Source organism: Centruroides vittatus, unplaced genomic scaffold, assembly GCF_030686945.1.
Source record: "Centruroides vittatus isolate TY-2023 unplaced genomic scaffold, ASM3068694v2 scaffold_464, whole genome shotgun sequence".
Classification (NCBI taxonomy): Eukaryota; Metazoa; Arthropoda; class Arachnida; order Scorpiones; family Buthidae; genus Centruroides; species Centruroides vittatus.
Genome location: NW_027122710.1, coordinates 2284477 through 2301609, shown reverse-complemented (window position 1 = coordinate 2301609; position 17133 = coordinate 2284477). Strand labels below are relative to the sequence as shown.

Genomic DNA, 17133 nt, shown 5'->3' with positions numbered 1-17133 from the left:
CTTCTAGACCCTTACTGCCAATCTCGTATAATCACACCTATGTAATATTGTATAAGTAGCACGTCTAGCGTTTATAAAAAGGAATTGTGTAACTATATGAGAGCTGTAATAAGAGCCCAAAAGAGCTGCAGTTTGGCCATAAAATTCAATATTTTTGCAATGTATAAAGGTGTGTTATTTTTTTGTATAATTAAACAAATGACAAATCAAATTATCAGAAAATGTTTGTTTAATGCCTACTTGATGACACCAGTTTGATCTGATTACATAAATATTATAGTTGCATTCATTTAAAATTGATACTGCTCCTAATTTGTGATTGACATCACAGATGTCACCTCCTGATAAAAAAATCATTTATATTAATTTTGGTTAATTAATATACAATTACATTTTTAAATATAACAATAGAAAATTTCATTCTGCTAATTAAGATTATGTCCTAGAAAGACTCGAGGAATGAAGTGAATAAAATTGACAAAATAAATACGAGTAATAAAAATATTTATAAAGAAGAAAAATTTTAAATCAATATAAAAAAGAATCACTAATAGCGAGACTAGTTTTATTGGTGCATATAAGTTTTTTCAAGCTTGTACTTCTTTTAATTATGATATTTTTCTAACGAAACGAGGATTTTGAAAAGGATAAAGAAGCTTTCGATATTTTTACCGTGTTATTTAATTACAGAGAACACGATTATACGAATTTCCCAAATTTTAATTTACAGCATTCAAATGAAAATAAAAGAAAAAGGATATCGATTGTTATATTTAGCATGTATATGCCATACAACGCAGTAAAACCTTGGAAACCATTAGACCACAGATAAGAGATATACTAAGTAATTCAAATAAAACTCCAAATTTGATTTTTCGTGGAAATCGTTCCGTTGGAATACATAAATTAACCACCGAGAACGTACTGCAAGAGGAATAAAATTACTTATTATTGTAAAATCGAGAATAAAATTAACTTGCTATAAATTAAATATTTCACTCCTAAAAGGAATACTTCGGTATTGGATAACAGTCATAAGTTTAACGTCGGTCTGGCAGTTATAGAAATAAGTAGCTGCGTTTTGGAAAAACTATCGGGTCGAAAAAAAACCACAGTGAAAGGCATTTCTCTTCGAAACTTTTTAGTCCAAATTTGGCATTGGCACAAATGTTTCTTTGATGTCCTATGCTTATAGGACGGACAGAAATGAGATGAGCGATCGTAGATCGAATTCCAGATGATGTTTCCGATGGCACAACAGTTTCTCGTCAGAAGAAAACTCTGACTTATTATCATCGTCATCACTGAACATTGATTGTGACGTTCTGCATCTTGATTTAATTTAATTTTATCTCACAAAGTTTTGTCACTGTTGCTACCTTTTAAGTTTTTTCTTTTCGATCGTAAATTGTTTTCCGTATCTCCTGGATAAATCTTTCACAAATTCGGCTTTAAGTATTTTCAAGCATCTGAAAAACAAATTAAATTCTTTTATTGTCGTCATTAATTGGAATTATTTTGAATCAAATATTTAAATATAAAATTAAAAAACATATTTCTAAATTAAAAATATAAGAGACACCCTATTTTAGATTATTTTCAGAACTCAGACAATATTTTTTTCATTTACCTTAAAAGTAAAGCTTGTATCAGAAGTATTTTTAAATAGACCTAAAAATTTTACTTAACAAAAGGTATTCAGATAATTAAAAAAAAAAACAGGTAAAATTTCAGTTCTAAATGAAGGGATCCCCCAAATTTGGGAGACCAAAACAAAGTCATAGAAACTGTTATCTCTAATTGTGACCCTTGATGAGATATTTGACTTGAAAGTTTTTGTGCTGGGTTACTTGTCAAACATGAGATCAGCTTAACAGAGCATACAGCCCTGTTAAACCTATTGTACCCCGGAAGTAATGGATGCAATGGCATTTCTTGTTTTATGAGTTTTTAGCCATCTTTAGTAAAGTAAAAAGCAGTTGATTTTCAGTATTGTATCAAAAAATACTTACAGATTTTTCTACTTTTAAATTTTACCTAATTTTGAGGGTCTTAAATTTCCATTACGGCTGATTTTGGGGGCTATGTCATATCTAGATCATTGGTTCCTTTGACTTTTTTACTACTGTGGGTATGGCCTACAGCTCTTCTGATAAGATCCCAACTGCTAAGACATTTAGAGGTGCATTTGTACAAAAAAAAATTTGATATTTTTTTTACACTTTCCTCTTTTAAAGTTTTCATTAAAAAAATTTTTAAATGTTAAGTAAGAGGTAAAAACTTAAAATTAATTTTGAACTTTTATTTCATTAAAATGATCTTCTAAGAATGAAGTTGAATAATTCTGAAAAAATTTAATACACCAAGTTCTTTAAGATTACACATAATTATTAAATTTTAATTCTAAGTACATTATAAATATATTTTTGTATATTTTTTAGTCTATATTGTGATATATTAGAAATATAGAGAATAGAATTTTCTTCCCATAGCAAACACTCATTTACATAAATGTTTGAGAAGAAACAAGTAATTTCTTATGAAAATGCAATCTTTAAACTATAAGATATGACTACTAAAAGTGTATTAAATATTAACTAAATTTTAATGTAACAAATCTTACTTTCTGTACTGTGAACTTGATCTGAATTTAGCAATATCAAAACTTGGTGCATGGGGCATGTGGACAATAAAGGCATTTGGAAGCACAATAAATTCATATCTGAAAAACAATAAAAATTTTTTAATTTCTATATTATTTTTCTCCTTAAAAAAAATCTGAAACTGTTTACTATTCTGATTCTACATCTTCAATAAATCTTGCGATTAATTTTATTGAGCCGCTATTTTTATTTAAATATTTTTAGACTACATTTGAATAGTAAGTAACAGTAAATTAAATTCAAGATAAAAATCAATCAAATCTTTAAAAAAAATCAAAAAATCTGTAACTTCCTTCCTAGTGAATGCCCAATAAAACTAAGAAAACATTAAATAAGTAAAAATCACATTTTATAAGCAATTATGTATAAACTGAAATCTTCTAATTTTAACTAATTGTCAATTCTTCTTACTTCATGTTTAGGGGAATATTTTACAGACCAGGAAAACTCCTGTTAGATCATCAGTATATGGTAATTTCACAGATTTATGTCTAGAAATGTATGAAATTTCACATCTTTGAACAATTGAAAAAATGCTTCTTGGCTTTGTTCCGTTTGACAGACAATCTGCTCATTCTATGGAATCAGAATGGAAGATTTAGTTTATAGACATGATTAATTTGAACCAGTGGGAATAATTTTAGAGGTGGATTGAGTGAACAAAAGATCTATGCATTATTTGGATATAGATATTTTTGATTAAAGAAAGAAACCTTCAAATCAAAATAAGTTTATATAGGAAGCCCATGACAATGTCTTTGTACATCTAAGCAATGTCATAAGATTTCTTATATGAGACATCAAACTTTAGAAGTTGAATCTGGAGGGAGATATTCTCATAAATACAAGAAGTTTCGGAGAATTAGATGTTAATTATTAAACAGACAGAGCAAGACTGATTGAGAATATCTTTGAAGCTACACTGAAAGAAGAACCAGACAATCCAAAAAGAAATGAAGGCTTCCCAAAAAAATCTTTGTCTTTGGATTGTTTGGAACTAAAATTGTTTGTAGCCATATGGGGGGGGTTTAAATCAACAAATAGTGATGCTAAGATAGTCTACAATATTTTATATGCTAAGGAATGAGAAACAATGGACATGGAGGCTTTAAAAGCATTAGTAATGTATAAGATTATTTTCAATGAAGAAGATAAAGAAAAAAACAAGAAAATGCTTTAAACTATATATTGCCTAGTGTCGATCAGACTAAAAAAAAGATAGAAATGAATATACGTAACAGTAGAAAGATGACAATTTTATCAAAGTTTCATCTAAAGATATGTTATTTTTGTTTGATCCTAAAAAATTTACATATCCAAATGTCCTGTTATCCATAGTGATGCTTATTTCAGAGTTATTAATTTCAACACTACAAGAGTTCTAACTGAAGTAAAAGAAAGACATTTTAGATCTTCAAATATTAGCATTAAGAAATCTGTTGATGACATGCTTGTGTTTGCAAACACAAGCATGTCATCAACAGATGATGTGAGATATTAATTCAATTTCATTTTGTATATTTGTATTTAATTTTATTTAAATTTAAATTTCTTTACTTCATGTTAAATTAATATTATACAGGGTGTTTCAAAATGAATATTGGGGTTTTAAGGCTTTGTAGTATTTATTACATTTAAGTTACAATTATAAATAATACATCAAATGAAAGAGCAATTCAAACAGTTTTTCCTACAAGTGTTCAACGTGAGCACCATTCATCACAGGGCACACATCCAGTCGATAGGCAAGTTCTTCCCAAACCTCGATCAGTGTGTCTGGAGTAATTGTTGCAACAACTGCTAATTCACGACTAGCCTTCCACACTATTTCTTGGGGCTATATGTGAAAGACTCTCTCACTCGTTCAACACATTCTTCAGTCACTCTTGGTTGTCCCGTAATCTTCCCTTTACAAAGACAGCTGGTGTCTTCAAACTGATGATACCATCTAAGGATGTTATTATTACTTGAAGGATTACAATGGAACTTAATATGGAATGCACATTGCACTGTAACTACAGATTCAGTCCTTGCAAACTGTAAAACACAAAAAGCTTTCTGTTCGCTAGTCGCCATCTTTGCTACTAGCGCTTTCTAACAGAAGACAGAGGAAACAGTGCATCACAAGTGTACCCAACAAAACCGTTTGAGTTGCCTCTTTCATTTGATGCATTATTTATAATTGTAACTTAAATGTAATAAATACTACAAAGCCTTAAAATCCCAATATTCATTTTGAAACATCCTGTATATTGATGTGTCAATCATTGACACAAATTTTAAAATTTTTCAGGCAGCTTGTTAATGTTCTTTTGTTTGTTTTATGATTTGATTTTAATTTTGATAGATTTAAAGCTGAAATTAAGAATTTCAAAAATATTTCTCTGAAATAAATCATAACTTGACTCCTAAAATAGAGTCAAATGAGTCATATGAGTCAGTTAAAAATATTAAAATCAAATTAATAATAAATAAAGTTATTAAAATAAAATAATATTGACACAACAAAGATTACCCCTGAGCATAGAGTTCCATAACATGTGATACTTTATTCCAACCGAATCCAACAAATCTCCTATCATACTCAGGAATGTCACGTCGTACGACAATGTAGGGTTCAAAATCTGGCTCCCACTGAACACGATACGGAGTCGTCGCAGTACGCCATTTTCCATAATTTGTAGGTGCGTGACCTCGAGTCCAAACATGATATCTATTAAAAATATTTCCTGTTTTAAAATGTCATACTGTTATTTTAAGAATTACATTAGAAAAATATGATATACAAACCTAAATGTAAAAAGTGTACCCATGTCCAGCATGGATAATAGTTCGGCTTTTGATTTGGGAAAGGTAAGTCTATACCGTTGAGTTTCAAATGCTGGAACTATTAATGCCTGTTATAAAATATTTTAAATTAGAGAATAATACTTAATAATCATCTGATAGTTTGATTCTATTTATTATAATAATTGTATTTTCATTTTTTTGGAAGTATTGTTTCTTTTTATTAAAGGAAAGTTGTTTAATTTTTAATTCATGCAGAATTTTATCTTCCAGATGCATGTGTATGTAATTTATGTCAGCTACTTGATGGTTAGGCTGCAATTTTCACATCACAGACATATATTCCCACCATTGTCTGTCCATCCATCTGTCCTTCGTTAATCTCAAGAACCGAGTTAGATAGATCAAAATTTATTGATGACGACTTTTCAGTAATTTTTAATTATTCTAAATACTTTCGAATTACTATACTTTTTAATAATCTACAATTTTTAAATCAAAATTAATAGATATAGGAATTTTACCTTTTTTGATGATTCTAAACCCATAGCAGCCACTGACTTCTTTAGGTACTCATAGAGTCCATACATTGGTAAAAAATCAATGTCTGTGAGGAACACGAAAGGTGTCGTCACTTGTTGTAAAGCGACATTTCTTAATAAGTTTACTGGATAAAAAGGCTGCAGGAAAGAATAATCAAATACATCATTTGCAATATGAATGCAAATCAATTGATGAATATAAAACACATTTTCTAACATAATCTAAATATCACTAACTTTATATAAACAATAAATCCATAAACCCAATTTTTAATTAATGTCAAAGATTTTTATATATTTATCATTTTATTATAAAAATAACAAATATTTTTATAATAAAATGATGTTTTAGCAACAAAAAATATGTTTGATAAATAAAACAAATTACACTAGTTCTGAATGCAACACAAACACAAATAATTCTGAACCGTAACCTTAGTATATTTCATTAGTGGAAATTTAGTTATTTCTAATGCAATTGTTGTTAAAGTAGTTTAAATAATTATTATTATTTTTAAATGTTTTAAAACAATTCTGTCAATTACACAAAATAATGAAATAATAATTCAAAAGTTAAACTTAAACTACATTATTATTATTTTTTCTTCTTATTTACACAAAAATCTAATTATTTAAATATAAGTTTTGTTCATATAATAAAATATACAAAATTATAAGTTATTTAAATACATTATTATATATATGCTTCTGTCTACTGTATTGTCTATAATATTTCATATTTAAAATTCAATATAACAGACATTAAAATGAAAACAATATAAATAGTTTGGTTATTTCAGCCTACTAATGTCATATTTATCACAATACTACGATGGTACAAAATGGCACAATTTCATTGGTCAAGTAGACACCAATTGAAAATCTCTCTTAAATTTTTAACATATTATATTTTTTCCTAATGTTAACTCTAAGAAACTGTACCATTCACAGTCGAATATCAAATGGTAATCTGCCAGCCAATCAAATTTCACATAAAACAGAACAAATATTTAAACTCAGCATCCTCAAAAACCACTTAAAACATATTTTGTGCTTGCCAGTTACCTTATATTTTGTAATTTTCCTATTTGAATGCCACCATAATGCTGGTTTAATAGGAAGTCAAAAAACGATGTAAGTGAAATTTACTTGTCACTAGGCTAAACCACCATTCTCAGTTCTGTATTTTATTTATAAATGCATTTTTAATAGTATATGGTTGATAAGAATCTATTTTAAGCTTACAAACAAATAAGTCAAATAAATTTAGTTTTTAATATAGTACAGAAAAAAAGTAATCTAAATTTACGAATACATGTACGTACAGTACATACTTGTTGTAAATGTACATGTTTACAATTTGGTGATGTTTACAGTACATCGTGGACTCTTTATTTGGGAATGTGGTTTCTCTAAGACATTATAAAATAAGATGATTTTTTAAGGTTAAATAACAAATACAGTTATCAAAATTATTTTGCGGTAGTAGAAAATAAACTAATTTATGTTAAATTTACCAATATTAAGTGATGCTGACAACAATGCCAAATGATAGATATTGGAACTACCCTGCAAAAACGCCAATAATGTGCACTTAAAGACCACTAAATAAGATGACAACACAGAAACACAGATGTTTTCATGTTTCGTTCTCTAGGATTTATGATGATTATATTAACATTTACTGTAAATGTACATATTTTAATATGGTTTTGTGCTTTTTAATGCTTTTCTAGTGATATTACGACTTCAATATTTGTGGTGGACGGATGTAAAGTTGAATAAAATGACTTAAACTTGATTTTTATTTTTCCATATACTTTTTTGACAAACAATGTATAATCAAGAACGACATAACTCGAGGTATATCTGTGTAGAAATATTATTGCAAATATATTTAACTTTACCTATAGCAAATGCGTCTGGTGAAAGGTCATTCTCAGTTTTAAAATGTGTAAAAAATTATTTATGAAACTCACTGAGTGAATCAAAATTAAATTCTTTAGCTGTTTTATATATTGAACAAAATGCTTTGGATATTATTAATTATGAGGAAATAATTGATAATTTTGCTGAATTAAAGACTAGAAAACAGAATTTTTAAATAAAGTAATAATTTTTAATAAAGTTTATTCATATTTATATACTTTATTTAAATAAAAGCCAAGATAGTTTAAATTAAACAATTAATATTTTAAAGTAATATTGTTATTGTATAACAACTTTTGTTAGACATTTAATAAAATAAATTTAAATTTTTTTAAATTTATAAACAAACTGTTCAAACTTTTCTAGAAAACCTAAATTGTATTGTTGTATATTAAATATTTTTAATTAATAAAAATTTAAGATTTGTTTTAGTTTTTCACATTATTTAATTTTGTTTTATTTATTATTTTATATTTTCGTGTGCTCTATTTCTTGTGGGAGAGGAAGGGGGGCTGATAAGAAGAAAATGTCTAGCACCCCAAAGTGGTTTAATCAGGCCTTCTGTGGCCAGCCCAGTGGCCATGTCAAAACTCACAACTAACTAACTACCAGAGTTTGGTGGTTTTATCTACTCAGTTACTGGAGGGCACTTATTAGAATTAAGAAAGTAGCATTCAGAAATGAAAAAACCCGAGTCATTAGATGTGGAAAATTAAATACTTATAGAATTTTAATAGGATAACACTTTTGATTCCACACAGGCAAGTGCTACCTGTCTCAGTAATGATGTATTTTGCATGTATTTTGTGCTATATTGTTGTCACAGTAATTAAGTCAATATAATATATATTTCTTAAAATTATATTCTTTTTTATAAAAATTATATTTAGTTTATCATTTTGTTAAATTTTTTGCCAATAGATGGCACTGTGTGTAAATCAGCAAAGGAAATGTAGATAGAAATTAACTGATTTATATGTATGATATTATCTAAGTTAGAAGTATGTGAATTTGACTGCCAAGTTTTGTAGCAATTGGTCAAATGGCCTATACTCCTAGGCCATTCAACCAATTGCTACAAATTGCAAACCAACATCTTCATTTATATATATACAGATAATTATACATATTGAATAATAAGTATGATTAAAACTTACACCATCTCTATACACAATATGATATCCCACATTTTTTCTTTTTCTTAATACTTCTGATGTAAGAGTATAACTAAGGAATTGTTGAACTTCAGAATCAGACATATAAAGTGCTAAACTTACTGGACCTAAAAAAGAACAAAAAATATAGTAAAATTCATCATCATCTAATTTGTATTTTCAAATGTAAAAATTATTTATATTAAAAAAGATAAACAAAAATTAAAATAATTAAATATACTAAAACTGATTTTAGAAGGTAACAGATTAAAATTAATCAAAAATGCAAATCTCAAATAACTTTGTAACAAAATCACTTTCATAAAAATAACGTATAACAACATATCTTCCTCATACACACCGGGGTGTATAACGTATAACACATTTCTATGTTAAATTTACAAAATGAAAATAAACAAACTCATTTTACACTTATTATAAATATTAATTCCCAATTTCATGTCTTATCTATATGATTTAAATCACTAAAAAATGTATAAACGTCTTTTATGTGGATGAGTCAAAACAAACAGACTAAAGTTTTCCTTTAAATATTGAAATTCACAGAAGCAATCACAAAACCTTGTGTCTTCTTTTTAACGTCACTTTAAAGCAGGCCTGGCCAACCCAAATTGTTTTGCGGGCCACTTTGATCATGCGTAACATTACGGTGGGCCACAATTTAGGCAAACATGCTTTCAAAAAAGTAAACAAATACAAAATGAATAAGATTTTATTGTTATACCAAGAGTTCGTACTTGCACTTGCGCATTATAACAATGACACACGCAAATTTTCATTTATTTAATTGTTTTGGTATACACATAACGGGAAACAAAAGTTTTAATAGATATATAATATTGCTTAGCGGACCACACAATTTAACGTGACAGGCCGCAGGTTAGCCAGGCCTGCTTTAGAGATTAGTTATCAATACATCTGTCCAAACAATTGCATGGAACTATGAAGCTTTATTTGGTCAAAAAAAATTGCAGAACAAATTTTCTTCTTTGTCATGGGCTAATGTAGCAACTTGTTGTATCATTGCATACAATAAAATTGGAAGCTGCACTATGACAATGCACGCCTTTACTGTACATTACTAATATAATTAATGATGTTTTTTTGGCCAATAAAAGCACCTCATTCGTCCTATGTTCATCATGCAGGGTAGATTTGGCACCCAGCAACTTTTTCCTATTCCCAGCCCAGTGATAAATACAGGAAACCCATTTCTTACTCACACTTCTAGTACTTAAAGCATAAAACTTGATATTTTTCAGAATCAAAGATTTACAACACATTTTCAAGAACTAGCAGAAATGTATTCCAAGAAAATACTCTAAAGGAAACGACTGTAGTTACACCCCAGAATGATAATGTGAAGAAAAAACCAGTTTCAAGTTAATTTGACTCATATGTATTTTATTAACCAAGATGTGTTTAGATGAGAATTATGTAGAATACTATAAAAAAATATTATTTGATGCATTGCATTATGTACAAAAGGCAATTAAAAATTCAAAACATAAAACGGTTAATTTCTTTTCACATATTAGAATTTATAAAAACAACAAACCTTCCCAATGTTTGCACAATGCTTCAACCATTTGTAAACGATCCATCGAAAGCTGTGCTATCAATGTCACATCATTTCCTTCGGCAGCCTAAATAATTATACAGTTATTTATTTTTAAATAAAAATTAACAGTTTACATTTCTTGATAATTTTTATGTTTACATAGTTATAAAATCAAAAAGTACAGTTTTGTTAAAAATAAAATGTCATAAGAAGCACAACATTGAATTGAACATGATATTTAAAAGTATTCAATGTAAGCAGATGTGGTACAAATGGAATTATAAATTTTTTGAACCACTTATGATTAAAATAAGAGTTCACTTAGAATATAGTTTAACAGTTTTTATTATTTCTTTATAATAAAAACTACTCATTTGCATTTATGTCAAATGCATAAATCTTCAAATCAGTTCAGTTTGATATAAATTCATTTGTAGTAATCTCATGATTTTTATTTTCTGTAATAATTTCTTATAGATTTTTATTTTAAAAAAATACATGACAATTCTGATGTTTTGTATGAATTTGTTTTGAACTTCTAGAACAATTTTCTGAAAATCATCATATAATATTAGAAACATTTGAATTTTGAATTTTACATCTGTACGTAAACATAAGCGGGGTCTTACTGTATCTAAATTTTAACATGGGGGGGAATGTGTTCCTAGACGACGAAGTGCTAAATGAAACAGCATTAAACGAGGTCATTTTAACAGAGTAAATAGGGATAGGGGAACACGCGACTGAAAATAAACAAATTTTACTTTAATTTTAAGTTATTTTTATATTAATTTGTATAATAATATACATTAAGTAACACAAACATATGCACACAGAAATGTAAAGTTCATTTTTTGTGATGAAGGTCCTGACTTTTCTGAAATTCTTGTCTTTTCATTTGTCTCTTTTTTCTTTCCTTAAGCAAATGTCAATAGCAGAAGATCGCATCCAAAACGCCTTGTTTTGCTTTTGCACTCCTTTCAAAATCTGGATCATTCGCTACAATTTGATCAACGATTTCGGTTATTGTTACCAAACTTTTACTAAGAAAATCTGTAGAGAAATTTTTTGGGTTCTTTGTTTTCAGAATCTCTATTTTCCAGTTCTACACGAATTCCTTGTTCCGCCAGTACTTGAAGGTTGTCGTTGGTAAGGCTCTCACCAGAAACCTGCAGTAATTCCTCAATATCCTGCTCGTCTACATCTCTTAGTCCTTCTGTATTGATTAGGTTGAGTTTGGTCAACCTAACGACACAGCAGTAGGCTCTTCTCGTTGAGAATTCTTGGATATCTTCGTTTGTGTATTTATGAGTTAATTCTTGCCAAGCCAAGCTGATATTGCCTATGGCATCCACGATATTATATTTTTTCTAAAATTGCACCGAACAAAAATAGATTTAAACTTTTTTCCATCTTTTTCTGATTAGTTTGTGTTCGTAAATAATCGTATTATATACGAATCAATGAAATGCCATGATAATTTAAATTGATGTAAATTTTGAGCTTTTTTTAAGGCTTTGAGCAGACTGTGTTATATCGAATCAGCATTAAGCGAGGCAGCATCAAGCAGGGTCTTACTGTACAATTATATCAAATCATAATTTTACAAATAAACTGGTTTGTTATATATGATTAAAATATAATTAAATTTTTATTAAAATATTAAATGAAAACTTAATGACTCCATAATTAGAACTGTATTTATTATGTTTTATTTTAAAATCCTAATAATTTTTAAATTATTAATCATCTTACCGGTTCATAATCGTATTCTATGTAGTAAAGATGAGTACGATGTTGAACAACCCTTGCACGTCTGAATTCATAACAGGCATCATCTTCATCAATGGAATTTAACTGGTAAAAATAGCAATTTTTTAATAATATAAATTCCATTTGATAAGTGACAAAATCTAATTCTCATAATTTATGATAATTAGAAGTACTTATTCTTTCACAAATTACATATTTGATTTATATTTAATGAAACAATTGTTTTATAATATTTCTTCAAATGGAATGTTATAAATAAATATATATAAATAAGTATTAAAATATAAATACTGTATCACTTTGAATGTAAGCCACCCTCGAAATTTAAGCCACAGTAGGAGTTTAAAATTGAAAAATTGGAAAAAATAAAAAAAAAATAAAAATGATTTTATATATATGATTTGCATCAATTGCAGCCATGTCAATTGCTGGGTATCTTCCTTTTTTAGGTCCCAAGAATAATTTTCAGTCTTTTTTTACACTAATTTTTCCTTCATGGCTCTCCAACAACGCGCATTATTTTCGTTAACCATAAATCTTTTACCAGTCGCACGATTTCCAATTTATTTAACGTTTCTTTCAAATTCAGCATCATATCTAAACTGTTTTTCCATTATTAGTGAGTATGGGTAATAAAAATATTTAAAATTCAATTCTAAGCAGCTGCTATCAAACAGCAACTGGATTAAATCAGAAAAGTGAAAATGGAAAATCATTGAATAAACTGCTATCAACGATCATAATACTATGTGTATGCATAGAGCGTAAAGCAAAGACCCAACGTTGGAGTGGAAGATTGGCAGAAATAAAAAGTTAAAATATTCATTTTGAATTTAAGACACACCCTAATTTTACATCTTAAAAACTGGAACAAAAACTGTGGTTTTAATTCAAAGTAATAAGGTATTTGAGCATATTTCTGGCACTTAACCAGAAATAACTAACTTAATTTGCTACTCACTAATTAACTAATTTAATATTTTACAATATTCATGTTATTAATTTATTGTGAAGAAGAAAAAAAACTATATATTTTTTCCATTTTCTAGATAAAAGTATTTCTTCATTTCATTAGTTTATTCAGTTAAAATAGAAATTTATAAACTTTCATATGGTAAAATAAAATAGTTCTATAATTATAAAATTTAAAAAAGTTAACTGATGTATTATTTACACACAAAATGAATAAAAGATAATTATAATTTTTCTTACAGCTTCTTGTACATGAGTGACTTTGGTGTTATTGCAGCCAATAAGTTCTCTTCTCAATAAATTACCATCATACTCTAAAAAGGTGAGGTAGAGGTTACGAAAAAATTCAACGTGTTTATTCTTTACTTTTAATTTTTTAGGAGAATTCCAATGAATAACCTACAAAAGAAATAATTTTTATTGGTTGAATTTATATATAGTAAAAATTAGATTTTATAATATGTAGTATATATACCCTAAATTAGCTTTTAACAATTTCTTTTTAAAGTCTTAAATTTCTAAACAAGCATTTAGCTTTCCTTGTTCCCAAAATTTAAATAACTTTGGTTAAACATATCTTAATTAATAATAAATTATTAGCTAATACAAATGAATAGTTATTTTACGTTATGAAAAATTTTAATTTTAACCGATAAACTGATTTATTTAATGCATTTTGATTTTTTATCTGCAGAATTTAATTGCATTTACTAATGGCTGATATACAGTCAACTCCTAATTTACTGGTGCAGATTTATCGTGGCAACAACTGCAGGAAAGCACGTGCATAGTAGTTGCTGCATTGTTCTCAATAGTGTCTAGTTGTTAAATTTAATAATGTTGATTTTTTTTGGATTAATTACTGTACTTTTTATAATTTTCATAGTTAAGTAATATAACTAACCATAATTTTCATTTAAAATGCTATTATGTAGTTTTTAAATGAGTAAAGTTTTTGTGGTTAGTAATGAGCTATATAATTCATATTGTATTGTACATTTTACTTTGTTTAGTTCCTGTATGACATGTTAAAACATAGTAGAGCGCCTAGTATTGTATACACAGTTAACTTCAAATAATTTGAAAGTTTACTGTAGAATTCAAAATCCGTAAACCCACCATTACCTCACTAATTAGTAGTTGACTGTACGCACTATTTATGGAAGTAGCCTTACTTATAGTTAAGCATTTAAAAGATATTCAATTTCTCTTGTAATGTTTTAAAAAGACATAATTACGGAAAAATACTAAAGATGTAATTACAATGACAGTTTATGAAAGTAAGATATTCAATGAAGTTAAATATAAAATATTATTTGTATTTCACAAAATTATATTTCAGGAAAAATGTTATAAGAAATATTGTTCGTTAATTAAAAAGATTATATAGAATAATGATATTTTACAATATCTTTGAGGAAAATTGCTTCTAAAGATTTCTCAAAGCTTTTTTCATCTATTATTTAAGAAATTTCTTAATTATTCTTATTAACTTATATTAAATGTGTATAGCATAATCAAAGTACCCAATGTTAATCCACTAAAATATTCTAACAAACAAACAATAAGACACTTTGAGTTCAAATTTATAATGTGCAGAAATAATTGATCATTATTTCAACTTTTATCACACTTAATTATTTTGAAACAGGTCTCAATAATTTATATTCATTAAAGTTTAAATATTAATAGGAAAACTTCTAGTTGGATTATTTTAATTTTTATTATATTATTTTATATTTTTATTTATGAAACATTCATTTGATAATTTTTATAATGTATTCGATACTCATTCCTTTTTACGTTGTAAGGAACTGAGTCCGAGCGTTATTTTTATTTTATTATTATTTTTTCGTTTTATTGTATTTTGTTTGGGGCTTATGTTTATTTAGGACGAAGGTTCCCCACCACTCTCTTATTAGTAATGAAAAAAGAAGATAAAAACAACTAACAAAAAAAATAAGCGCCGTAGGAAAAATCTGGCGCACTTGCGCTGCCCAGCGGACGTAAACGGTCCGCAGAAAAAAAAAATGGAAGGGGAGTCCCCACACTCACTAGTAAAGAAATACTTGATAAACCGTCTTAACATCCCAGAAAATTATGATAACTACTTTGTAAACGGTTTATAAGCCTTGTCAGAAACTTAAAGCTGCCAGAAAAGAAAATTAATGTTAGCAACTAAGTATGTAAATAAGGGGAGTAACCCAACTGAAGTGTGACGTCACCTCACAGTATAAAACCCGTAAGTTAACCGAAGAAGGAGGAGGTGAATTCCAAATTGAGGTGATGTGCAGAGCGAGGTGAATTCGAAAGTGAGGTGATATTCTGATAGAAGTCCAGATTGATAATTGGACGATCCAAGGTGTTAAAGAGGAGTTCGATTGACGATTTGAAGATATCGAAAGGATTGAGGAAATAGGTTCTTCGTATAGTGAGGTGACGGATAGACGTTTAATTAGTAAGAGATTTTGTTCATAGTTTCTAAGTATTTGATTTGTCGAATTTTCAAAGGGGAATTAACATTAAGTTAAGCTAAGTAGCTGAGTTTATTGTTGGGTTGACTTGTTGATTTCGTAAATAAATTTTGTTTGGATTATAGACATTTGTATGTCGTAAATTCTAGTACTAATTAAATATATTTGAACTTTTGATTTGACTTGATATTTATCGTTATTATTACTAATTTTTCGGTGCACGCTTAAAAGCCCAGGCCTGGCAAACTAATCTCAAATCTGCGTAAAGTACCCGTTAGGTTAACGGAAGTTTTACCAACCGCAGTTAGTGTCGGTTTCCTAAGATACTAAAAATAGTACTTTACAATGTTATGGCTTGATGATGATCACTGAATATGACTGAAAATGTTAGCATTAAAGCCTTTCTTGCTGGATATGTCGGATATCAGAGTTAAGTTATGATAAAAACTTCAACACTAAGAATGGCAGCCTTTTATGTGAAAAGAGCCAATTTTTTCAAAATTTCAATACAAATCAAATTTCCAAGAACTGCAGAATGTGTAAACAAAAAATCTGTTTTAAATACATTAAAACTGTAGTCAACAACATTTACTTTTTAAGATACAAAAGTAATGAAATAAATAGAAATGGATTAAATGATACTGAATCTTGGAACTGTTTCATTATAATAATTACATACTTCATTATTCTCCACTACCCACCACTATTTATTCACTTTTACAGGTTTTATTGTTTCAGCTATTAATTATATCAAGAAACTTCAAACGATTTTCTTAAAACTACCATAAAATATTTTCGCAGTTCATGTTTTTTACTTGAAAAACCTTTTTTTTTTTTTGGTTTATTGGTTTATATCTTAATTTAACTACACATTACAAGAATACTTTGATATTATTTTATTTACAAAAATATTCATTTTTTGACACCCATTGAATCGCCTGTCTCTCAATCTTAAATCAGATTTTAAAATTTAATCCAAAAACATTCATGAATACCTTCTATTAATTAAGTGACTAAAATGTTTCACAAATGTGTTTTGATTAAGTATATTGAATTTGTAATATAAGCTACAGATTTTGAATATATATACATATATATATTACTTTTCATTCCAATGTCTCGATAAATAAGATTTCTTAAACAACACACATACAGTTAAACCCGATTTATAACGTCATCAGATGTAATGACAACCCTAATATAATGTCAAATCTTTATTGGTCCCACGATTTTACTATACTAGATAATGTTAAAAAA

The 17133-nt window shown here is 27.7% G+C and overlaps 1 protein-coding gene across 1 annotated transcript in view; it reads right to left on the bottom strand.

The window, feature by feature from the left end:
• Positions 1-211: 211 nt before the first annotated feature.
• LOC136989323 (xylosyl- and glucuronyltransferase LARGE1-like) overlaps positions 212-17133 on the bottom strand; it is a 76329-nt gene continuing 59407 nt past the window's right edge. The window contains exons 13-21 of the mRNA XM_067287447.1: positions 13643-13801; positions 12413-12514; positions 10655-10742; positions 9079-9203; positions 5975-6130; positions 5454-5560; positions 5179-5376; positions 2624-2722; positions 212-1469 (exon numbers count right to left, since the gene is read on the bottom strand). Coding sequence (XP_067143548.1) covers positions 1376-1469; positions 2624-2722; positions 5179-5376; positions 5454-5560; positions 5975-6130; positions 9079-9203; positions 10655-10742; positions 12413-12514; positions 13643-13801 — 1128 coding nt within the window. The 3' untranslated portion in view covers positions 212-1375. The remainder of the gene's footprint in view (positions 1470-2623; positions 2723-5178; positions 5377-5453; positions 5561-5974; positions 6131-9078; positions 9204-10654; positions 10743-12412; positions 12515-13642; positions 13802-17133) is intronic.